The following is a 25,139-nucleotide window of genomic DNA, read 5'->3' on the forward strand; positions in this document are numbered from 1 at the left end:
TTTCTTTCCTTTTTATTGCTGAATAATATTCCATTGTGTGGACACACCACATTTTACTTATCCATCATCCATCGATGGACATGAGGTTACTTCCACCTCTTAGCTGTTGTGAATAAAGCTGCTATGGATGTGGGTGTACAAATATCTCTTCAAGACCCTGCTTTCAATTCCTTTGGGTATAAACCCAGAAGTGGAATTGCTGGATCACAGGTAATTCTATTTTTAATTTTTTGAGGAACTGCCATACTGGTTTCCACAGCAGCTGCACCATTTTTCATTCCCACCAGCAGAGTACAGAGTTCCAATTTCTCCACATCTCCACCAGCACTTGTTATTTTTACTTTACTTTTCTTTTTTTGTTTTTTTGTATTGAGTTTTAGGAGTTCTCTATGTATTCTGGACATTAACTCCTTATCTGAAATGTAATTTGCCAGTATTTTCTGTGGGTTTTCTTTTTATCCTGTTGATAGTATCCTTTGATGGGTGAAAGTTTTCAAGAAATCCAGTTTGTCTATTTTTTCTCTTAATGCCTGTGCCTTTGCTATCATATCTAAAAAAATCATTGCCAAATCCAATGTTATGAAGCTTTTTCCCTGTGTTTTGTTCTAAGAATTTTTATAGTGTTAGGTTCAACATTTGGGTCTTTGATCCATTTTGAGTTAATTTTTGTAGATGGTGTTAGGTAAGGGTCCAGTCTCATTCTGCTGCATGTGGATATTCAGTTTTCCTTGAACCACTTGTTGAAGAGACTGTCCTTTGCTGTATTGAATGGCCTTGGCAGCCTTTTTGAAAATCTGTATTCTGTTTCATTGGTCTGTGTGTCTTCATGCCAGTAACAAACTGTTTTGATTACTATAACTTTGTAGTAAATTTTGAAATCAGCAAGTGTAAGACCTCCCACTTTGTTCTTTTTCAGAATTTGTTTGGCTATTTGGAGTCCCTTGAGAGTCCATATGAATTTTAGGATGGGTTTTTCTGTTTTTGCCCAAAAAAAAAAAGTCATTGCAGTTCTGACAGGGATTGCATTAAATCTGTACAGCTTTGGATGTTACTGACATCTTAACAATATTAAGTCTTCGATTCATGAAGATGGGCTGTTTTTCCATTTATTTGTGTTTCTGTTGGTTGTCTCGGCACTGTTTTCTAGTTTTCACGTACAAGTCTTTGACCTTGGTTAAGTTTACTTCTAAGTATTTTTTTCTTTTTGATTCTATTTTAAATAGAATTGTTTTGTTTCTTTTTTGGATTTTCACTGTTAATGTGTAGAAATGCAGCTGATGTTTGTTGATTTTGTATCCTTCAGCTCTACTAAATTTGTTTATTCTGTGGAATCTTTAGGGTTTTCTACACATAAGATCATGTCTTTTGCACCCACCTTATATTTTAATATTGTTTTGTAACTTCTTTTTCACTTAATAAATGTTTCAAACATGTTCCCATGTTTCACGTTTAATTACAAATTTACCAAAATTTGTTAGAACCAAGTATTATTGGGCCATATGGGCACAGCACACAGTGAATGGAGGCCTCGCCTTCCCCAAACTCCTCGCCAGCACGATGCACTAAGGGACTTCCAGTCAGCTCTGCCCCGTGAGCCGTCAAAGCGTAAAGGCCGGAGGCCCTCTGGCTGTGTAGCAGGCAGCTGGCCTGTCTGTGCCCTGCGTGCTTCTTCCCACTTCTCCCCGCCAGCACTCCGCTCCTCTGGGAAGCTCCCTGAAGCCAGGGAGGAGGATTCTATCTGAGTGCCTTGGCTAAAACCCAGCTTCTGTAAGTCACTCTCTTCTGCCCTATGATGAGCATCTGTGCTTCAGTCCTCAGATCAGCACACACAGACGGGAGAGTGTGGAAGCGGGGTGCTCTGTGTGTGCTGAGGAGGGGTCCCCGAAGGTGTCAAGGAGGGGCGACCTGGAAGCAGAGCTGAGGAGAATGGGCTGGTGGGTGTCAGGGGAGAGAGTGCGGGGTGGGGGTGGGGCGGGGAGAGAGTGCTGGGTGCTGGCAGCTCTAAGGGTCCAGGGAGTGTGTTAATTTAACTTTTGTCTCTGTCTCTCTACAAAGAAGAGCTGAATACTGGAGGGGGTCGGGAGCTCATCTTTGTCCTTGTGCTGGGCCACATGGAAAGTTCTCGAACTAGTCCAGCCACAGCATCCCTTCCCTCAGCTCCACCGCCAAGAGCCCTTTAGAAATAGGAGGACATGTGAGCCACTGCTCTCCTTGGGGCTGGAAGGTCCAGTGCGTTAGCGGGTGAACAGCCAGCACCATGCCGGTGGCCTCCTGTAGGTCCACTTCTGTGTGTCTTCTGATACGGGCGCGTCACTGCAAAAGGAGACAGTTATGCCAGCCACGCCCCTCACCGGGGCGCACCCTGATCTCAGAAACAGATGTGAGACGTAGGGCTCAGAAGCATGTGACTCGGCATCTTAATCCGTCTCGCAATGTGCTGGTCAGGGTGACTGTGGCCTCCCCATTTTGTAGATTAGGAAACTGCAGAGGAAGATTAAGTAACTTACTCGAGGCTGTGGAGCTGGTGAGCAGCAGGGCTGAGGATCCAACCCGTGGGTGCTTATTGCCCAAGCCCAGGCCTGTTTCCACCCCCCATTTCTGCCATCCCACTGCCCTCCAGCTTAACAATTCCCTCTTCATCTAAACAGCTAATGCCCCCGCCCCAGGGTGGCAGTCCCCTAACCCAGGGTGGCAGTTGGGAAGGTCTGCACTTCTTGGTGGCACCCTGCCTATCTGTACGGCTCCCTCCCCACTTTGCCCGTGCTGCACTGCACAGTGGCAGGTCGGACCCATTCTTGATTCCATGCCACGTCCCCTCGGCTTGGGGGTCCCCTCCCCCACTCTTTCGGCTGACTCCTCAACCTTGGGGACTTGGGGCAGTTGTGATTTCTGCAGGAAGACCCCAGGATGAGTTAGGTGGCTCCCTACCCATGCAGACCTCTGTCACTGGGCTTATCTGTGAGGTTCATGTTGTCTACATTTTGGCGCTCCCTGGGCAGGGCCGGACTTCTGTATCTTTACTTTCTGTCTGCTTAGCCCAGTGTCAGCTCCTAGGATGGGCTGTGATTGGTACCTGTGCAATGGAGCCCTTGGGCTCTGTGTGTTCTTGGGGAGTCAGGCTGGCCCGTGTCTTGTAGGCAAGTGACTTTGATGTGCTCCAGGAGGGAATACAGGCTTCAGGAGCTGACCAGCACCCCGGGGGCCGGTGGATGCTCCTCACTGGTGGCCACTTAAGACTGATGCTGGCTGAGCTGGAACTTCCTTGGTTAAGACGATAAATGGCCAGCTTGGGTTGGCTTAAGCAGAACAGTGAATGAACTGGCATCTTGGGTTATCTCGTGTATAACAAACCACCCCCAAACTTGCTGGCTTAAAACAACGGCTTCATTATCGTTTGTGATTCTGCTCTTGTCAGGGCTCAGTGGGGCCAGCTCATCCCAGCTCCTCACTGGCTCTGCTGGGGCAGCTTGAGCAGCCCGGGGCTGGAACAGCTCACCAGGGGCCCCGGGGCCCGGCCTTGAGGCCCACTTCTCACTCTCTGTGGCCAGCTGGGGCCTCGTCTCAGCACGGTGGTCTCAGCGGGGTTGGACTTCTTACACGGCAGCAGGCTCTCTCCAGAGGGCAGATGTTGAACGAAGCTTCCTTACAAGCCCGCCACACATTCTGTTAGTTAAAGACTGGTCCAGGGCCAGCCCAAATTCAGGGGGCAGGGTGCACACGGGCCCAAAGAGCCAAGGAGTCCAGGGCGATGCTTGGAGCAGCAGGCCCGGTCCTGCACGCTCACGCTCACACTCTCACTCTCGCCCTCCCTCCCTCTGGCTCGACAGCCCTCATTTCTCCCCTCTAGGCTTTACAGGGATGGGTTCCCCCCAGGCAGGTAGTTTACGCCTTGGGCTTTGGGGCCAGATACCTGGCCTCTACCAGGCAGCTGTGTGGCCTTGGGCAACTTTCTAGACCTCTCTGCATGCCTCCGTTTCCCCCTCGTGGTGAAATGAGGGTGTTCCAGGGCCACGAGCAAGGGAAGGCCCCGGGCCATGCTGCCTGCTGGTTTGAGAAAAGCCCGGGAGGAGTGGGGGGCCGGGGAGCAGCAGGTCTGGCCCTGGAAAGGCAGCGTGCCCTCGGACGGACCCCCGCGTGGCCCTGGCCCTGGAGGAAGGCATGGCCGGGTCGCAGCCCCTGCCCCTGGAGACGCCTGCTCTTCTGAGTTTCACGAGGCCTTAGCAGTGCCAGCTGCTCCCTGTCCCCTGGCGTCCAGCAGGGCCCCGCCAGGTCTCGGCGCTGGGTGGCTGGGCCCATGGCCCCGCTCGTCCTTCCTCTTTCTCACAGCGCAGGTGGCAGGAAACCACCTTCACAACGGCTTCCCTCCAGCCACTCAGCCTGCGGGAAAGGGTGGCACGTTCCCAGCAGTGCATGTGGGACTCTGGTGTCAGTGGTGACAGCCACTTGGCCCAGGGGGGCGCAGGCATCCCCGCCTGCCTGAGGGTGGGCCCTTCAGGTCCTCTCCCCTCTGCTCTCTGCACCTGCCTTCCTGGGGCCCCCGGGGGATGGTTTCTGGGCTCTTTTCTTGAAGGTTAAGGGGGGACTGTTAGGGTCTGGCCTACAGAGGAAGATCTCTGGTGGGCCGGCTGCTCTGCGCTGGAGAGAGTGCGGCTGTGTCGGGGCTCATCCCATGTACCCCGGGAACAAGTGCTCAGAGTGGCCTGGGACTGAGTTTCCTGTGTGCGGGGGATGGCTTTGAACACACTGCGTGTGCTCAAGACCGGTCAGCAGCTGCCAGGCTGAACTTGACCTGTCACTGTAGAGCTCTGGCTCAGGAACCGGGGCCTGTTGTAGAGACTTTGCTGTTGGAGTGACTGCCCTGCTACTGGAGACGCAGTAGGGCGTTTGCATTTGGCGCCTCTGCTTGCTGATAGCCCTGCACCACTGCTTCCCGCAGGACCACATAATGACCAATAGAGGGAGGGGGCACTTCCCCGGTCATGTGGAAGCTCACTCTCGGCTTGACAGTGGAGGTGTGCCCTCCAGAAGAAGGTGGGGTGAGCTGGGTGCCAGCTGGGGCCACGCTGGCCTTTTGGTCCCAGCACTTGATCTTCCGTGCTCGCGTGGGAGCCCTGGCAGGACTCTCAGCTCTCAAGCAGCCACCGCCGGCCCTGCCCAACCCGCACTTGCTGCTACGTGATTCCAGAGCTCGTGACCCTTGTGCCAGTGTCCATGCCACCACCTCTTGGGTGACAGAGAGAGCATCCTCAACTAAGAGACCCCTTAGCAACAGCCCTTTGTATCTACGACCACTGATGTCCAGTTCGTTGTCAAGTGTCTCATTTGTCCCTGAGCAGATATTTCTGAGCCACCCTTCCAAGGCCCAGGCCAGAAGCTGAAGGAGGCCAGGGAGCTGGACAAACACCCACCGGGCACAGGCACAGTCTGCTGTGGTGCCTTTGCCAGCCAGGTCTGCCCAGCTGGCCATCCAGCTTCATGGGCCCCTGGTCAGGGACTGGGCCCGTGTTGCACCACAGCCCTTCCCCCGCAGGGACTGACTGTCTGATTGACCACACCGTGGGGCCATCCCTGGAGGCTCAGCTGGAGGAGACATCGAGAAGGCGACTCTTCATGGACGTCAATGCAGCAAGAACATACGGGGTGGGGGGACTTTTGGGAGCAGGGTCATGACGAGGGAGGCGGTGCCTGTGCATTGCAGCCACTGGTCCTGCGCAGCTGTCAGATGGCCAGGCAGAAGAGCCAGGCTACCTGTGTCCCAGCTGCAGCCAAGTACAAATCCCTGGGATGGGGAGATGGCTGAGGTGCAGCCCCTGTGACTCAGGGCTCTTGTCCCCAGTAGCTCGTGATCTTTCCAAACATGCACACCTGGCAGGTGGCGAGCTTTCGTCCGGTGGACCTCAGTGTGAGTGCCAGGGTCTGCGGGCTCAGTCCCGCAGTGACAGGCCGCTGTGTCCCACTTTCAGACTTTAAGCTATTCGATGTCCCTTGGAGAGTCTTTAGCAGTTTATACTTTAACTAACTCACAGGTGATTTATTGGTAGCCTATTTTTTTTCCCTAGGAGCAGTGATTAGAGATGTTACATGAATAACCAATATTTTAAATGTTTGAGCTTGCTGCTGTTTTCCAATGAATAAAAGCCAAGAGAGATGTTATGTGTTTTTTTTCTTTGTTCCCAGGCAAGCCAATTTTTTCAGTTGATATTCACCCTGACGGGACCAAGTTTGCAACTGGAGGACAAGGTATGTTCACAGGTAGTGGAGGGAGCGCTCACAGCCCTGCACCTCACCCCATGTCTCCTGATGCCCAGGAGCTGGGAGGAGGGAGAGAGCCTGCTGCTCGTCAGCATGGATGTAGCAGGTCACATCTAAGCCCTTTGTGGCTCTGGCATACTCTCTGTAACTACTTTGGCAGCAGATTCCTGCTGACTAGGCTCATATTACAATCAGTCTGCATCCCCACCTTACTGAGCACGGGGAGTGGCTGGTGGTCCTGTGGACAAAGCCCCAGCCCCAGAGGCAAGATCTCTGGTAGCATTTGCTCACCTTGAAAAAGGGAGGAGGTGTCTAAATTATGAAGTTAGTCATGTAGTCATGAAGCTTATTTTTCTGGGCTCAGAAGAATTCAACTGTGTCACTCAGGAGCTCTGGACTTAGCTGGGGGGCCGGAGTTTTGTCCTTGTCCACGAGAGGGGGCGCACCTTCCTGCCCAACTTGGCACAGTGAGGTCTGGGGAGCTGTTGAGGAAATATTTTTACCTACTGACCAAGAGGCCATTTCTAGTGTGCTTTATGGTAATTCTGATATGTCCATTTCTAGGCATTTACTAGTTTTTGCCTTCTGTAACAGAAAGTTAGTGAGAGGCTGCCCTTATTTAGTTATCAGTAATGGTAATCATTACTAAAATGCATAGATGTATATTTTTAGCAGAGTACTACATCTGCTTATGACCACAGGAACCTCAAATGCCCTCTTTTAGTTGATCTCCCATCTGTAGGTGATGGCAAAGGGCAGGTAAGATGGTATCGATCCTTTTCCTGTGTTGAGGGCACGTTTCAGGCTTGGTTCTCAAAGTGTCCAGTCAGCTGTGGGAACAGCAATGGACCCCAAGCAGCACCTAGAGGGGAGGAGAGGTTGCGGGGGTGCCTGTGCACAGTCTTTTTGTGTTCCATATGAGGGGTCTGGGTTCTGGGTGGGCACGAGGACCTCCTCGGGGCCCCTGCTGGACCTGTGTTAGAGACCAGACCAGAGTTCGGTGCAGAGCCAGTCTGGCCTCAGCCTCCTACTGAGCCCACTGCTTCCAGTCCCCAGCGGCACTTGTTTTTGTTCACCTTCCCTGTGACACATAATAGTAACTCAGATCCCGCTGATCTATCAGCCCTGACTTCTGGCAGCTAGGTGAGGGCGGGTTACAGGCTCCTATTGACACTCCTGACACATTGAGTTGTTTCTGCTCCTTCGTTCCAGGACAGGATTCTGGGAAGGTTGTAATCTGGAATATGTCTCCAGTCCTCCAGGAGGATGACGAGAAGGATGAAAATGTCCCCAAGATGCTTTGCCAGATGGACAATCACTTAGGTATTACAGGGTGGCCCTTTGCAGGCTTTGCGTGTTGGCACAGTGCCCAAGGTTAGCACGTGTGTTTGTAATTAGAGAGATAAGGCCCGTGCGGCGGTAGCTCCCCTCGGCCTGCTGTCTGAAGGCACAGATGTTGGCTGCACACCTGGGTGAGTTATTCAGCAGAAGACTCGGCCTGCCCACAGAACCATCTTTGGACAGTCTGCAGGTACCTCTGGTGATTTCCTGCTCATGAGTCGTTACTGCCTGATTCCATGGGGCTTTGGGGCCAGCGACCTGGAAGCAGTAGGGTTCCGGGGAAGGGTGCACAAAAGACAGCTCACCAAATGTCTCAGATGGCCGCCGTGTCACTTGGGGCCCTTTGCCAGGCCCTTGTGGCCACTGGACAGTGTTGTAGTTTCCTTTCCTGCCATAGTGCCTTAGTTTCCTGCCCTTGAGCATCAGGGTGACCATACCTGGCTCTGGTTTCCAACCTAGCTGCCCCCCGAGATGCTCCACTATCAGTTATGCCCCCTCCCTGTGTGCTATGTGTTCCTGCTCTCCCGACACGCCCCTTGGCGTCGTCCACCCCAGAACACAAGGTGCCCGCAGGCCACGTGTGGACCACAACTTGGATAATGTCCCTTCTGCTGTGGGGCTCCAGAGGCTCTGACCCATCAGGGCCAACAGGGATTTCTCCTGGCCTTAGTTTATAAGTGCAGGACCAGTCTACCTGCAGTGTTGACAAGTTTGGAAAAAGAGCTGGTAGGTGGCTTGAAGTCAGAGTTTTATGCTCTATCAAGCTGCTCCCCTGAAAGTTCTGGAAAAGGCATCTTGGCCTTTTTAGTACATGCCCTCATTTTGAGAATTATCCCTACTCAGAAATACATCTCATCATTTGACAGCCCTTTTGAAATAATGAGATTTATTTACTTACCAGTTTTCATGTAAAGAAGCCTTCTCCTATTGACTGTTTGATTAAGCACTAATGCTTCTTAGATGACGTAGCGTTTCCCCTCCAGACTCTGCTCTGGTATTTGTTCTTACAGCACAAGTAGGTTGGTGCGTGAACTGAATTGTTCTTCTGGGGCTCTCACACAGTAGGTACCTTGAGTAGATCAGATAGATTAGATTTTGTAAACCCTCTGCATCTTGCCAAACTGCACAAAGCAAATGGGCGTGGCGACTGGATTTTCATCACCCTATTTTTTTTTCTTCCCAGCATGTGTGAACTGTGTGCGGTGGTCAAACAGTGGGATGTATTTAGCTTCTGGGGGAGATGACAAACTGATAATGGTGTGGAAACGGGCTACGTAAGCATCATTTTCTTTTCTTCACATTTTATTTTTAGAAGCTTCTTTGCTGGTCTTTATCACAGTCGCTTTCCCCACCCTGGCACTGAGGTCTCCAGAGCTCTGACTCGATGAGTCCAGGAAGCACATGTAGGCGGGGGCAGCCAGGGCCTGACCAGGGTGGTGGGTGGCCACCCACCTGCCTGTGGACCTGCTCAGTGCTCCTCACAGGGCTGCAGGGTTTCACCTGAAAAAGAAGGGCTCGTCCCTTCCAGGGCTGACATTGATGGCTTCATTTGTTTTGTCCTTCAAGTGAAATTTCCTAACACACAAGTTGCTCTGATGGGATCTGGGGTGGGGGATCCAGAGCCTGCCCTCTTGCCATTCACCTCGTTCTCTGTCAGCCTTACCTGGGGCTCCCAGGAGCCCCGCCTTCCCCGAAAGCCCCTGCTCTGCACCCGCAATGAACTAACCATCTCCTGGAGTCTCCTAGGGTGGGTCCTGGGCCTTTGGGGCCAGCCAGGCTGGGGACCAGACCCCACCCTCCTGCTCAGCCAGAGTGTCCCCAAGGCTGTGGCTTGGCGAGCAGAGGCACAGTCTCCTTCGGCCCAGCCAGCTGCCTCTGCAAGCCCTTCCTGTAGGTTTGGAAGAATTCTACAGGAGCGAAGGGTGTTAACAGAGCCTCTGGGCGTCTAAGGTGTTGGCACCATGTCTGCAGGGCTCCATGACTGCTCAAGGGCCAGGAGCGAGCACCCCAGTTCCAGTGCTTTCCCTGCCCCGGTGTTAAGGCAGAGGCGTTCAAGTCCTTACAGGAGGGCTTGAAAAATAGTGTTGATTCTGCTGCTTTAGCCAACATAAATAACATACTTAGTATACAATTTGGAAAATTGAAGAGAAAAAATCATAATCCCACCATCTAAAGGAAGCCACAGTTAATATTTTTGTATTTTTCATGTGTGTCCTTCTGGTCCATTTTCCAGCATAGGTGACATGTGGTAGCATGTTGTATATGACATTCTGGGACCTGTTGCCTTCACTTAATTCTATCCCATGGACATTTTCCCAAGATTGGTGTAGGCCGTGTAGCGTTCCATCCAGTGAACAGATCATAATTTGCCCAATCAGCCCCCATTGTTCACCCGTTTGGCACTCGCCAGCCGCTGTCTGTCTGCTTTGTCTCTGCGATGCCCGAAAGTCCCCGGGTGCCCTTCTGACTCCTCTCTCACACAGGTACATCGGCCCCAGCACCGTGTTCGGCTCCAGTGGCAAGCTTGCCAACGTGGAGCAGTGGCGATGTGTCTCCATCCTGCGGAGTCACTCAGGCGGTGAGTGGGCTGCCCGTGGGGTGGGCGCCCCGGCGGTGGCCGAGAGCAGCAGCGGCACCTCCACGGCCCCTGTGGACTGTGGGTCCTTAGAGCAGCCCTGTGTCTGGGCCACCCCTCCCCTCCCCGCTGCCTGCCTCCAGCTGCGTCAGTGTCCCCACTCCTGCCCTCATGGGCTGTATGTTTATATCTTTAATGTAGAACTCCCCACGTTCCGCTGTTTATCCTGGGAACTGAGTCACTACCTCCATCAGTGGATCGCTAAGTCCGTAAGCGCACTTTCTTTATTCCACAGAAACCCGCACACGGGGGCCCACTGGAAAGCTTTTTACTTGACTTTGAGAGTGTTTGCAAAGTGTTTTAAATAGGCTTGGTATGGAAAGAAACTCATTTTTCAGATTTGGACTGAAGTTGACAGCACTTAGTCAGATGCCAGGGATACCAGAGTCAGTGCAATTCAGTCTTCCTCGGAGAACCTGCGGTCTAGCTGGGAATAGCTAGGAGGGTGTGCCAGGCAGAGGCCAGCAGAAGCCAGAAAGGCTTGGTGCCAGTGGTGAGCTGGCAGCATCTCACCCCGCTGGACGTGTACTGCACGGCAGCAAGTGGCGCGGGGTGGGGCTGGCTGAGTGTGTGGGGCCAGGTCATGGAAGGCTTGCACTTCTGCTAACGAGGGTGCCCTTTGTCGTGGAGGCCTGAAAGGGGGATCATCTAACAGCCCTGTGGAAAAGAAGGCAGTTTCAGGGGTTCAGATGAAAACTGCAAGGGCCCAACCTAGGCTTGTGATCATTGAGAGAGAGAGGAGGAGACTGACCTGGGGACTTCGAAGGGCTGAGCAAAGGGAGGTGTGAGGGAGACCCCTAGCTGGGTGCCTGGGGAGCCAGCGGTATCCTCTGCTGAGACCATACGACCATGGGTTTATGGGGCCGGATGCCAGTTCAGTGCAGGATGTGCTGGGTTTGGGGGTTAGGGGTGGGGGGTGTCCGGAGCTGGTTGGAATTGAGCCTGCAGCTCGGGGGCTGGGGGGGCGGAGATGGGGCAGGAGAGAATCAGCTATGGTCCATTGCAGTCTGTGCTCAACACACACTCTGCAGACGACACTTTAAAGGTGAACAGACCCACCTCTTAGAGACCACAGATTGAGTCCACATCTTTGAAAGCTGATAGTGTAACATTGTGTTATCTTTGATAACAGTAAAAATGTGTAACTTACCCTGACTTGCTGGCAGGTGCTCACAGTGGAGTCTAGTTGGGCTTCTCTGGAACTTGGACAAGGTGTCCATGAGGTTATCCAAGTGGAGTGGGGCCTGAGTGACGACTTTCATGGGGCCCCTAACCTGAGACTTGGACTGAGCCATAACCTCGCCCTCCCTCCTGGCCCACCACCCCAGGGCTCTCCTCGACCAGGCAGGTAGGGGTGCCCACCTTCAGTGGGGATACTTGCCACTCCTTTTGCAGTGGTCCTGGTAGCACCATCAATTGCTAATAAAAACAGTTTTTTTTAATGGCCATAGAAAGCTGTTTCCCTACCATGATAGAGCCCTGTGTCTTTCAAACCACGCGCACATATTATAGTTCACAGTTGAACCATCTTCCCGTTGATACCGAGAAAAGACAAACATGGGTGCTATCACCGCATTTGTTATTTTGGAATTTCTGCAGTACAGTTAAGCAGAATCAGAAGAAGGTAGACAGGGAATTCCCTGGCGGTCCAGTGGTTAGGACTCAGCACTCTCACTGCCGGGGCCCAGGTTGAATCCCTGGTCAGGGAACAAGGATCCCACAAGCCACGTGGTGTGGCCAAAAAAAGAGAGAAAATAAAAAGAAGAAGAAGGTTGACAAACTGGAAAACAATAGAAAAATGAGATGATATGAGGAATAAAGCTTTTAGGACTTATAAAGCATTGAAAAGCACTTCAGACTAATAATAAGTCATTGAATTGGCCTCATATAAGAAGATTTTTAATTATCTGTCTTTCACTAGTCATAGCCAATTGGAATGTGTAATGATAGAAAGAGATAAGTGCAGTTTTACTCAGATTCCCAAGGAGGGTCTCACTGAGAAGGTGGCATCCAGGGGTTGAGCAGATGGCGATGAGGGGACAACCGTGTGGACCTGCAGAGAGCTATCCAAGTGGAGGGAGCAACCGGGGCAGCAGATGGGGTGTAGACGTGGGCTTGGGACCAGGGGAGGGGGAGTGCAGAGGGGAGGGGGCCGGGAGGGGCTCTCCTCTGAGTGAGGCAGAGCAGTGTGGAGGCCTGGGCAGCAGTATGGAGCCCATATGGTGGGGGGCCGAGGCTGCACTGGGGAGACCAGTGATGTGATGTGATCTAGGAGAGAGCCTGTTGGGGGCTATGGGTCGTCATGGTGGAAGTCAGGGCAGGTGGTCACACAGACTCCCTCGGGCGGGAAGTGAGGTGAGGCCCCAGAGGAGGTGGGACAGCTTCCCAGACTGTGGCCTGAGCAGCGGGAGGGATGCAGGTGCCTCACTTGAGGTGGGAGGGGGTGTGGGGGCGAGTGGACATGTTGGGTCCGCAGTGCCTGGCAGCAGGGTGAGTGGACCTGCAGGCTGGCTGTTGGGGGGTGAGCCTGGAGCACAGGGGAGGAGCCTGGGGTGCGGCTGAGCCGGGGAACCAGTGAAGGTGGTGGAGAGAACGTTTGAAGGAGGCAAGAGCAAGCAGCGTGCCCCACGTTGCCTCACGGTCGAGTGAGCACCGAGGATCGGCCGCTGGACTGGATGGCATGGAAGCCGCCGGTGGCCTTGGCAAGCGTGGTTCCTGTTGGTGAAGCCGGGTAAAGACCTAATTGACGGGCGCTCAGGAAAGACTGGGGGAGAGAGCTGGACGGAACCCAGCTGGTCTTGTCAGGCGCCTGCAAAGAAAGACAGCAGAAGAGCTGAGGGGAGGATGGACTCCAGGCCCGATGAGGAGACGGAAGGGCTATAGCGGCTGGAAGACCCATCGGAGAGTGAGCGGGGGACGTGGCGGCGGGGAGGGGGGCAGTAAGACCAGGGAGGGGTCACAGTGCTCTGTCAGGGAGGGTCTCTGGGCATGACTGTGGGAACGATGGCTGAGGCCAGGAGCCAAGGTCATTGGAGTAGGTGAAGGACTTTAAGGGTGTTAGAAAAATCATCCTCTTGGAATCACCAAGAATGATGCTGGAGAGTTGGCGGGAACGACAGTGACCAGAAACTTATATCTTCAAGGACAGGGAGGGTCTCAGATGTGTGTAGAGCTGTGGCGAGAAGGAATGGGCGTTGTATGGTCTGAAGACAGAAGCTCCAAAACTTGGGGTTTGGGGAGGAAGTCATGTCACATGTGTGGATTTACTGCAGAACTCGGCAGTGACTCCAAAGGGCGTCTGGAAGGATGAGTCAGGACGTGGGAGAACTCATTCAAACAAAGTTAACAACATTGAAGGAGGCTACAGTGCTCCTGACAACTTGGTGTGCTGTGAAGGTGGCACCGATGACCGATAACAGAAGGAAAGATTCGTTCCCCACACATGACGGGGTAACCAGCCATTCAGCAGTTCGTGGGTGAAAGGAAGGTAATGTAGAGCCTTAGCTAAAGACAGCATGATAAATTCCAGGTATTAAAGAAACATTCTAAATAAAGCAAGAGAAAACAGAATTGAATATTTACTAGACCTCCAGCAGAGGGAATATTTTTTCAAAGTTAACAAGCAATAAGAGAAATCATTTTAAAATATACAACAAAGGAGAATAACTGACTTTACTACATAAACCTTCTACAGCATAGGAAGGTAAGCTGATGGAATTTGCAGCTAAGGTCTGTATTGTCCATAGTCCATGGAAATTGCTAAGAAAACCGGTCTCCTTTCTGGAGTCCCAGGTGAGCATGTCTCTGCTGTAGGACTCAGGAAGCACAGGGGGGTCTGTGGTATGCATGGCTGCCCCCCAATCCCACCCACGCTCTGGGCCCCAGAAGAGGTTCCTGTGCCTCCTTTAGCAGACACTGCATTCTCGTTAGACCCACCAGCACAAATCACCTCCCAACAGACGGGGTAGGAACAGAGGAGTCCCTGAAGACAGCTTCAGACACACCAATGTGCACAGTCTTCGCTTTGCGAGTTAAAGTGGAACTTCAAACATAAAAATGCACTCAATAAGTTAGAAGGGGAAAAAATCATAATCCTCAAGCTAAAAAGGGACTTTTGAAAAGGATATTCTGCTAGTAGAAATGCGAAGAATCCAGGCTCATGAAAATGCCCAGGTGCTCCGCCCAGGTTCCCACGGTGGGGCATCCGTCTCAAAGAAACGCCCCAGGGTGTGCAGAATGATGGCACGTGTGCTCGTGGGCATGAGGAACTGGAACCTGGTCCAAGTCCACTGCTGAGTTAGGTCTGTTCCGGGTCTTGAGTGCCCTCAGCCACACAACGCGGAGCAGGACAGCGGGGCCCGGGTTCATGCTCAGCGCCGGCGCACACACGGGAGATCACGGTGCTGCCCGCGTGGGTGGTCTTGTCGAGCTGACTCTGAAGATTTAAATCATCCTGTGAGGAAAGGACTAGGTGGCTCCTGACTGGCTGCTCTTTCTGTTTCTTCACCTCACCAGCCATCCCTCTGCACTCCTGGTGCCGCACCAGGCACTGAGGTTGGAGAAACCAGGGAGACCTTGGCTGTCACGCTGTGCTCTGATGAAGCCGGGTTAGGGTTGGAGAAGGCGGCTCAGCCGGCCCGAGGGCTGCAGACCCAGCCATGCAGTGGCACGGGTGCCACGCTCTTGGCCAGGCCCTCAGTGCTTTGTCAGAAGGGAGAGGGGTGGGGCCGTTAGATGCTTCAGATCTCAGGACTGATTGCAGAACCTTAGTGGGGAAGTTCTTCAGGTTGGTTTGGAAAAGTCTAGTTATGATGGTCCCAGGTCAAGTCTCCTCAGGTGTGAGAACGCCGAGGGGCTGCTGACTGGCCAGCTGGCAGGGTGGAGCTGCGCCGTGTCCACGTCCACCACCAGGTAAGAGACTCACCACTGGCCATTGTCTTCCAGATGTGATGGACGTAGCGTGGTCCCCCCATGATGCCTGGCTGGCCTCCTGCAGCGTGGACAACACCGTGGTCATCTGGAACGCAATGAAGTTCCCAGGTCCGCACCTCTGCCCGGGTGGCCTGTCCGTGGGGCTGCCCGGCGGTGTCTGGAATGGGTGGGCTGGGTCTCCTCGGCTGGTGGCAGCCAGCCTGTCTTGTCAGTAACCCAGGTCTTCTTTATCAATCACATTTAAGGTTTAAAGAGAAGTTTACATTAAAGAAAAACAGTAGTAACCAAGTGCCGGCATGGGTGTCCCTGCTACAGGCTGTGCGAATGGACCCCTGGCACTGGGAGCCCGGCCAGCTGCCCTCGAGGGTGCGCCCTCCCATCCCGGGCTCTGGCCTCAGCCCAGTAGCCGTCTCCTCTGTGACACTCTCGAGCATGAGCAGGCTAATAGATCCAGTTTTGCAGATCAGTTTTTCTATTGACGTGTTTGAAGTCCCTACCGATGGCAGAGCCTGGGATGGTACTGCAGTTTGCAGCCAGTGAGATGCTTCTAGTCCCTGCTTGGTGACGGGAGCGTGTTCTTCTCTTAGGCTCGGGTCCCGGTCACTTGCTCTCTTCATAAGCTTCCACCGTGTGTGGGGACTCGGCCCAGCCACCGTGGCTGGGGTGGCATTCAGCTTACAGCTCTCTGGGGTTCAAGCTCCCTCCCCTTTGTCCTCAGTGATGACGAGCAGAGGACTCACTCAGTGCAGGGCCCGGTCCCCCAGGGAGGGTCACATCAGGAGGGCTTGGATGGGCACGGGCTCCTGTCCAGAAAGGAAACCGTGGGCAGGGCTGCGGCTGCCGGCAAGGTGAGGCGGCGCATTTCAGCTCTGGCCCTGGCCACCTGCCCCTCTGAGGGCACGTGCAGCCTCAACCCATACGTGTCAGCTTGGCTAGAGGGAAATGGGTGGTGCCCACCTCCTGGGTGAGAACAGACTTCTGCTTGTGCCCAGGGGTGGGGCTGGCCAGGGCGACTCCTGAAGCCCCTTCTCTTGGCCGGCCGACCCGTGGCCCGTTTCTAGACAGAGTCACTGTTTTCCCCTTGGTAACGCCTTTCCAACCTCACTTATTTGTCCTCACAGAAATCCTAGCTACTCTGAGAGGCCATTCTGGCCTGGTGAAGGGCCTGACTTGGGACCCTGTTGGTAAATACATTGCCTCTCAAGCCGACGACCGCAGCCTGAAGGTGTGGAGGACGCTGGACTGGCAGTTAGAGACCAGCATCACCAAGCCTTTCGATGAGGTAAGAGGCCTGGCAGGCCCCCCGCCGCCGCACCACCCCCCCCCCATGCCTCCCACACAGAGCAGGGGCTGCCTGGGGTCCAGACATAGTCAGGGAGCCCAGAGTCAGGTGATGAAAATCGTTCACTTCTCAGAAGCTATTAAACGTCCACCTTTGTAGTGAAAAGGCTTGTAGGTGTTAAAGCTGAAGAGTTTACAGCACGCTGCCCCTTGGGGTGTGGGGGACGTGGGGGGTGGAGGAGGCTCTTGCGTCTTCCTGAGGGCTCTGGGCCGTGCTTGCTGACCTTCGCTCTGCAGGCCGGCCAGCTCCTGTGGAAGGCGTTAACAGTCCAGTTTGCAAAACATCTGGAGGTTGGACTGCACTGGCTTGTGTAGTATTTTACCACCCCTTTCTTCATTTGAGTTCTGATTTCATGTGGGACCAGAGCTCAAGGTCGCCATTATTCGGTGGACATTTCTTGAGTGCCTCCTGTGTGTACGGCTGTCCTGAGTACAGGAAATGAACGTGGATTGAGATGGAGTTATCCAGAGTGGGCAGAAATGGCTGGGGGTAGGGGGTGGTCACGTTAGAGAGGGCTTCTTGGAGGAAGGGACCTGAGTACGAAGTTTTGCAGGAAGAATAGACGCCTGCCCACTGGTCAGGGCTGGCTGTGGAGAAAAGTGGGTATCACATGTTCAGCTGTCCCCCAACCCACAGAAGTTCCTGAACTGGATCCATGAGCCTGGTCCTTACCTCACTTAGTTCTGCCCTCCTTGGCAGCCACCTAGTGTGAGAGGACATGGGCTGCAGGCCTTGTGGAGAGCCACTGGGCTCCTGGGGCAGCTGTGGTGGCGGGGTGTGGGCAGGACAGGAATGTTTGGAATCCGGCAGGAGCTGGCAGCACTCTTCAGCCTCTGGGGGGGCTGTCCTGCCTTGGCTTGGACCCGGCTGGCAGTGGAGGCAGGTGTGTCCCCATGCTGCGCTCGGGCCCTGCCTTGTCCTGCCTTCCCCTAGGGCTGCGCAGCCTGGATCTTAACCCCTAAGCCTTTCGGGCTGCCCTGGACTGACCTTGAGCTTCAGGGGCTGGCTGTTAGCCAATGTCATCTCACTTTGGAGGAGGCATGGTGTGAAGGGGTGCCCTGCCTCTGCCTGGGTCAGGGGAACAGTGCCTTTCTGTTGTGCCATTTATGGTTTCTATGGACTTTACAAACCTCTTCTCCTTGGCTGGTGGCGTCACCAGGCTTTGGGCGAGGAGACAGGCTCCAGAGAGCAGGTGGGGCCTGGTGGTCACTGGCTGCAGTGCAGAGACAGGCTTGTGACCAGGCTTCCGAGGGTCAGCAGTGCTCTTTCTCCACAGCAACATGTGGTCTGCAAACCTCCTGTGGGGTTCCCCGGTGCTGGGTAGGAGAAAGTGTCTTTGGTCAGATAGATTTGGCCCAGACAGGGTTGACAGTGGAAAGAGGTGGCCGTCCAGCCGTCCCCTCAGCCTGTGCCGCCGTGCAGTGGGGGAGGGTAGAATGGTGCCCCTACCGGTCTCCTGACGGCAGCGCTGTCAGCTCACCCGGAGAGACTGGAGTCAAGCTGGCCGTGTAGCCGGCAGCTTGGGCGTGCTCCACCATTGCGCATTTGTACATCAGAGCTCAGTTTGATTCCTGGGGCCAGTTGTGGTCCCAGAGTTGGCCTTGGGCTCCTTTCAAGCACAGACGTTTCTTGCAGTGTGGAGGGACGACCCACGTGTTGCGGCTCAGCTGGTCCCCTGACGGGCACTACCTCGTGTCCGCCCACGCCATGAACAACTCTGGCCCCACCGCCCAGATCATCGAACGGGAGGGCTGGAAGACCAACATGGACTTTGTCGGGCATCGGAAAGCTGTGACTGTCGTGGTGAGTCCACTTGGCCTCAGGTTGGCCAGCCATCAGCGCCACCCTAAGTGGGACCCTTGGAACCTGGGCAGTGCCGTGCTCCCCAGTTCTGGGTCACGTGTTGGACTGAGATGGTGGCCTCTGAGATTCAGCACGCGTTGTTAGGTTCTTGTTTCATTTTAAATACTTAATGTTTCAATTTTTTTTTTTTTAAGATTTATTGATTGATTGATTGCTATGTTGGGTCTTCATTTCTGTGCGAGGGCTTCCTCTAGTTGCGGCAAGCGGGGGCCACTCTTCATCGCGGTGCACGGGCCCCTCACTATCGTGGCCTCTTTTGTTGCGGAGCGCAGGCTCAGTAGTTGTGGCTCACGGGCCTAGTTGCTCCGCGGCATGTGGAATCCTCCCAGACCAGGGCTCGAACCCATGTCCCCTGCATTAGCAGGCAGATTCTCAACCACTGCGCCACCAGGGAAACCCCTGTTTCAATATTTTTAAACTAGTTATACAAAATAGAATACATACCCATGTGCTTTATTGGCAAATGGACGTGATGAATATGAAGTTAATATTTTATTTAACGTGTTGAATGTCACCAGAACCAGACTTTGATTAGGACACATGTCATCCCCAGCACAAGGCCTGCTGGGTAGCTGTGAAGGCGCAATGGCGCGTGCGGGTGCCCGGGGCTGGGGGACGCCTGCTGGGCTGGGATCCTGGTATGTGTCATATTTGGTGTAGGGTGCATGCTTGATGCTTGATTAATTACTAATTAACCCTTGTTACTTGGTTTTAGAAATTCAACCCAAAAATCTTCAAGAAGAAGCAGAAGAACGGGAGCTCTGCGAAACCCAGTTGCCCATACTGCTGCTGTGCTGTCGGCAGCAAGGACCGCTCGCTCTCTGTCTGGGTGAGCCCTACTGTGAGCTCGCCGCTCGGCGGGGAGGGGGTGCCTGAAAGAGGAGAGACCCCCCCACTTCTGGTAGCGGTCAGTGAGTGTTTCTGCCCTGAACCTGGGCCTGGCCAGGAGAGACCACCCTGCCACCCAGCCAGAGCAGCTCTTGTGTCCAGACCCAGATCACATCTTCAGTAGTCAGGGCCGCAGTTGGCATATTGTGTTGGCTTCCCTTTAAAAGAACTTTGTGTAGATACAGAACCTCCATAGTGGATCTACCTGAAGTACACAGCTCAGTGCATCTGTCGTCAGACATGTTTACTTCCGTGTAACTATTGCCCCGGAACGCTCCCTGCCCCTTCCCTGTCAGGACCCTGCCCCCAGCCCCCCCTCAGCCAGGGCAGCAGCACTAAGGATGTCTGTCACGTGGATGAGCTTTGCCTGTTTCTGGACTTTATATGAATGGAGTCATGCAGTGTTTACTTTTTTGCATCTTGTGTTCTTTTCACTTGGCATAAAGTGGTTGAGCTTTGTGTGTGTTGCGTTAACAATAGTTTATTCCTTATCATTGATTTCCCCATAAGCAGAGTGGATTTGAAGTTGTAGATTTAGAGGTTATCCTTTGGCTGCATTTAGGACAGTTGCTTCTCACAGAGCAATCCTGTGACCCCATTCCAGACCCTGGACCTGGTGCGTCCTAGGCGGTCCAGGCGCATTCTTCTCGGGCTCCCCTGGGCCTGGGCTCCATCCCTGGTACTTTGACCAAAACATCACTGACGGGTCAGGTGTTGACAGAGGTCCCAGGTTTCTGAGGGGTCTGTAGGCATGTCTGTGGAAGGAAGGCCAGGCTGGTTCTCTTTGGGGAGTGGAACTAGGATGGGGCAAGGTTCTCATGGGTTCCAGGTGCTCAGATTCCAGTCCCGTCCTCAGGACTAGGGCTGCCTTAGCGCCTCCTGCCCTCCAGGCGTGTTCCCACCCCAGCCCGCCACCCAGGGGCCCAGGACCAGTGGGCAGGACAGGCAGGCCCTGTGTGTGAGAGCTATGCCTGCTGCTGCTGTGGGAGAGTGGACATGTGCTCAGCCACGTGAGAGGACCAGATGACCCACATGCGCATGGGGAAGGTGGCGGGTACAGTCACCAGACACAGGTTTTCACAGGATGTTGATGACACACTCATTCTGCGTTAAATGAAAAAGCAGGCAACCATGTGCCTTATTTTAAAGAATAAAATATTTGTCCAAGACGGAAGAGAGGAAGAGTGTTAATAGTGGCTACCCTGGGGCCTGGGTCAGGGCAACATGAACCTGTGTGGTGCGTGGCGCTGGTCACATGGAGCCTTGGATATGTGTGTGCACCTGAATGTGAGCCTTAAGAAGGGGTGCTAGGTTCTCTCTGAGGCTGTTTTCCTGTCCTGGGACCTGCCTTTGCTGCTGCATTCCCTGCGCAGGCCTTGGCATCCCATCCCTGTTCGGTAGGCCTTCTAGAGCCCCCTCCTCCACTGCTGGTCTTGTGTGTATACATCTGTCTGCCCTGCCAGGCCCAAAGGGGCAGACCCCATGCTGGCACACGTGTCTTTGGCAGGCGTGGGTTCCAGAGTCTCGGTGGAGTCTCAGTGGTGGCCGTCTGAGTAGAGCTGAAGACGCCCCACGTGTCAGCACAGCTCAGACCATGCTCCTGGGTCTGGTGGCGGCAGCTGAGCAGAGTGGACACAGAAGGCCTCATTCATTCATTAACCTTTGCCACCCTTTCCTTCCAGCTCACGTGTCTAAAACGGCCTTTGGTTGTCATCCATGAGCTGTTTGACAAATCCATCATGGACATTTCCTGGTAAGATGGATTCTCGATTCGAGGCATGGTCTAGGAAAGGAGGAGCCACATGTTGGAGCTCAAGGCCTCCTGGGTGTGATTAGGGTTGGGCAACCAGGATCCCAGGTGTTGCAGGCAGGACAGACCCCAGGGTGCTGTGCTCCTGGCCCTACTGGAAACCCCTGCTCAGACAGACTTGTGTTCGTCTGGGAAGGAGAGTGCATGATCCTGGTTGCACTTGGCTCTGTCGCTGCGTGAATCGGAGTAGTGTGGCTGTGGAAGCCGTTTCATGCTTCTCAGCGACCTCATTTAGATGTGCACTCCCTCGCAGTTGTTTGTTTTTTAATGCTTTCAAAAATGAGATAAATGAACATGAAACTCTTACAAAGCACAGAGTGAGAGATACTCTGTACATGTGCTGAGAACTTAAGGGCCCAGAGCTCGGTAGAATGGGACTGTCGCCCCCACCTCCGCCTCCCCATGAGCGCGTGGGGGCGTCTCCCCAGGCTCTGCCTCCCCCAGGCCACTCCGTGGTGGGTGAGTACTGCGGGGCTTGCGCCTGGCTGCTGATGGCCATCTTTTCCAGGACTCTGAACGGGCTGGGCATCCTGGTGTGCTCCATGGACGGCTCTGTGGCGTTCCTGGATTTCTCCCAGGACGAGCTCGGAGACCCCCTGAGCGAGGAGGAGAAGGTAGGAGCACGGCCACGGCGGCTCTGAGGGACCTCCTCCTGTGACCTACACAGACACATTGTTTCCTGAAGCATTCCTGGTCCTTTGCCTCTTGTAGACTATAATCCTTGTCTTCTCTACAAGAGAGATTTAATTTAAAATGAACCTCTATTCATGTCAGAGATCCATTCTATTGGGTTGGCCAAAAATTGGGTTTTTCTGTAACATCTTGCGGAAAATAGAATTGAGTAAGCCCGGGCATCTCCTCTTGAGCTGATAGCCACCCTGGGAGGTGTTCACACTGGAAGAGTGGGAGTGGCTGCCAGGGCTGCTCACGTCCCCTCCCCGTTGTCCTTCGCTAATATACTGGCCTCGGATCAGCAGTTACAACAGTGATAGCAGTCCTTTCCTAGCACTTACTGTGTGCCAGAACCAGGGCCACGTTTCTTCACTTAAATTACACAGAACCCCTCCAGGCAGGGCTGGTCCTGTTTCACTGAGGAGAATAACATGTGACCCTGAGGTCTGAGAGCGGAAGCATGAGCCCATCTGCAGCCTTGGGGCCAGGCCTCCTCTCCGCCATGCTCTGCCCAGGACAGGGTGGCCAGTGCTCGTCCTCGGGGACTTGGTGACAGGCACTGCTTTCCCTCCCTCAGACTAGGAGCCTGCCTTCCCGCAAGTGGGCCCACACCAGTATGTGGGGGCAAGAGGCTCCGAGAGCCCAGGGCAGGTGGCAGCTCTCCCCTCAGGGTGCCATTGCTGCTGGGAGCCCCCTCTTAGGCTTCTGTGGGGACCCCCACTACGATGTTACCCCTTGGGCTTCAGAGTCGGCCTCGCTCACCACAGTGGACTGCCCTGGCACCCACGGTCACTTGTCAGTGGGGGGACAAGTGTGTCCACAGCCCCAGCTCTTCCCTCCACCGGTCACTGTCGTCAGGTGACCTCCCCTCTCCTTAGAGAGTCGTAACCCATCCTGGATGCAGGCAGGGCCCCTGCATTCGAGGAACAGTAGGGCCGAACTCCGAATCCTGCCTTGAGATTCCAGGGGTGCCAGGGAGGGAGTTTTGGCCACAGGCAGGCACTCCAGGTCCTGCAGAGTGGACCCCAAGGCTGCCCGCCCAGCATCCTTCCTGCGAGGCAGGTGTCCTACTGACCTCTGCTTTGGTCGTTAGCACACCATGTGCGAGTCTGCTCCTTGTCACACTGGCCACTCCAGTGTGCTGGGGCCACCGTCCCTGCCCTCACACAGCCTGGCTTGTGGCACAGGGCTGCTGAGACCTGGGACGGTGGGGCTGGCCCTGCTCGGAAGGGTCAGGACGTGTTGGGGGCAATGCGGGCAGAGAAGGGTTCCCCTAGGCATGCATGCCAGGCCTTTCCTTGCTCTCAGGGGCTCTGTTAGCGACCCCATGGCGACCTCCAGCCACGTGGGGCTGATGGCTGCAGCTGGAGCAGTGAAGGCAGCTCTGGGTTTCAGTGTCTGATTCCCAAGAAGCGTTTGGGGTCCTTGGAGTGATTTAAGAGCCTTACATTAGCAATTTGAATGTCGTAATTTCAGTTCAGCAAATGTTTGTTGCTGTTTGTTCTGCACCAGACCTGCTGTAGGTGTTTTCCTGAGTGTTATGCATGCACTTGCATCCCTGAAGGCTGTAAACATCGAGGGAGGGTACAAGGCCTCTCCTGAGTCAACTAAACAGGCAAACAGGGTGGGAGGTTTCAGAGAGCCAGCGTCCAGGGTTCCGGGACCCTGCCCAGGGCTCTCTCGCTCTGAGCTGAGAGCCAGCGCGCAGCTCGCCCACTGATGGGCAGTGTCCCGGCCGGTTTGTTGCACTTCCCTCTCTCTGCCTTCTCTAGAGCCGCATCCATCAGTCCACCTACGGCAAGAGTTTGGCCATCATGACCGAGACCCAGCTCTCCACCGCCGTCATCGAGAACCCCGAGATGCTCAAGTACCAGCGGAGGCAGCAGCAGCAGCAGCTGGACCAGAAGGGCTCTGCGGCCAGAGAGACAGGCTCCGCTACCTCGGTCACTGGCGTCGTCAACGGGGAGAGTCTGGAGGACATCAGGAAGGTGAGGGCTGGGCCCAGCGGCACTGAGGACACAGGGACGTGCCCAGGGGTGGCACAAGGCCAGGAGGGCAAGAGGCCATCTAGACAGTGCACAGACATGGGCAGGGAGCTGGGAGCCAGCAAGGGCCACTTATTGCCCTTGTCTGCGTGCGGCAGCAGCGGGGCCCAGGGCACCTTATCAAAGGCCCTGCCCCAAGGAGATCCAGAGGAGGGCGTCCTTTGGGGGAACTTCAAACCTCACCTCTAGCCTTTCTAGGAGATTCTAGATACTGAGAACAGTGGGTTTCAGGCTCTGCCCTCAAGAGACGTCTCTTGACTCCCCCTTCTTCCTCTGGAAGCCCATGTTTCCCTGGGGGGTTGGGGTGGAGATGGGAAGGGAACAGGACAGATGTTGGGAGCTAAAACCCTGTCCAGGAGCTCGTGCAGGGTGTCACACTCCCCAGGTGGTTCAGACACAGTGTGTGACAAACCCTGGGTTGTGAGCCTTCATTGAAAGAAAGTTTGAAATTGTGGCTTAGAGACAGGGGTCTCATCTGTTAGCTCCGTTGCTGAGCCCCATGGCTTCTGGGTGCGTGTGGCCAGCCAGGCATGTGCTCACTGCTCCAGGGACCTGGCCAGGTGGGAATTGGAGATAGAAAGGAAGATGTTGGAGCTGGTTCACCTGGGAGTGTCTGTCCTTGCTGCCTTACTGTGCAGGAGGTCGAGCACACACCCTGATAAAAACGCTTATTCTTTAATGAGTGGCTTAGTTTAGTTGTATCTGAAAGGCCAGAGGGGAGTTCGAATACATTTCATTAGAAGTCTTATTTGTTGGTATTTGGAGATTCAGAAACGTTTCCATTCCTTCATGTCTCTCTACTTTGCCAGAATCTTTTAAAGAAACAAGTTGAGACTCGGACAGCAGATGGTCGGAGGAGAATCACGCCTCTCTGCATAGCACAGCTGGACACTGGGTACTTGTTCACTCACCGAGCTTTCTGTGGCCTTCTCTGGGAGGTCTTCCTCTCTCCTTTCGCCAGGTAGCACTATCATAACCAGGTCTTCACAGGCTCTTGGGCCAGCCTCACCCACAGAGTCTGGAAGTGAGTTGATTCCAGCTTCCCAGCAGCCTCAAAGCCTTGCGCTACTGCAGAGCCCTGTGCACACCTGATGGTGGTGCAGGCGGGCGGGGAGGCTGTCCCTGCTTTGTTGAAGATAGCAGGGAGAGAAAAGTCACACTGATTTTTTTTCTGTTTCTCTTTCCACTTTTATAGCCTTCTCTTTCTGATTAAGAAAGGAATATGTACACATTATGGAAAACAGTAAAAGCACAAAGATACGATCACTGTTAATGTTTTGGTGTCCGTATCTCCTGTTTGTTCCTGTATCTTGACCTTGCATCCATTTTAATAACTAGTTCTCTGAAGCATTGGTTTGC

General features: G+C 54.1%; 1 protein-coding gene across 9 annotated transcripts in view; it reads left to right on the plus strand.

The window, feature by feature from the left end:
• The window catches only part of HIRA (histone cell cycle regulator), a 76,472-nt gene that overhangs the window by 9,885 nt on the left and 41,448 nt on the right, over positions 1 to 25,139 (plus strand). For 4 of the 9 annotated variants that reach the window (XM_082417112.1, XM_082417114.1, XM_082417119.1 and 1 more), the window contains exons 2-13: positions 6,178 to 6,240; positions 7,465 to 7,575; positions 8,777 to 8,867; positions 10,077 to 10,171; positions 15,173 to 15,268; positions 16,282 to 16,442; positions 18,138 to 18,305; positions 19,081 to 19,194; positions 20,936 to 21,006; positions 21,572 to 21,677; positions 23,508 to 23,723; positions 24,590 to 24,675. In XM_082417112.1, the coding sequence (XP_082273238.1) occupies positions 6,178 to 6,240; positions 7,465 to 7,575; positions 8,777 to 8,867; positions 10,077 to 10,171; positions 15,173 to 15,268; positions 16,282 to 16,442; positions 18,138 to 18,305; positions 19,081 to 19,194; positions 20,936 to 21,006; positions 21,572 to 21,677; positions 23,508 to 23,723; positions 24,590 to 24,675 (1,378 nt within the window). Of the gene's footprint in view, positions 1 to 6,177; positions 6,241 to 7,462; positions 7,576 to 7,650; positions 7,784 to 8,776; positions 8,868 to 10,076; positions 10,172 to 10,369; positions 10,438 to 12,749; positions 13,134 to 13,500; positions 13,716 to 15,172; positions 15,269 to 16,281; positions 16,443 to 18,137; positions 18,306 to 19,080; positions 19,195 to 20,935; positions 21,007 to 21,571; positions 21,678 to 23,507; positions 23,724 to 24,589; positions 24,676 to 25,139 lie in introns of those variants that run through there. The other 5 variants (XM_082417115.1, XM_082417113.1, XM_082417116.1 and 2 more) reach the window with 5 other exon arrangements.

This window comes from Balaenoptera physalus, assembly GCF_965194825.1.
Source record: "Balaenoptera physalus genome assembly, chromosome: 12".
NCBI classification, from domain to species: Eukaryota; Metazoa; Chordata; class Mammalia; order Artiodactyla; family Balaenopteridae; genus Balaenoptera; species Balaenoptera physalus.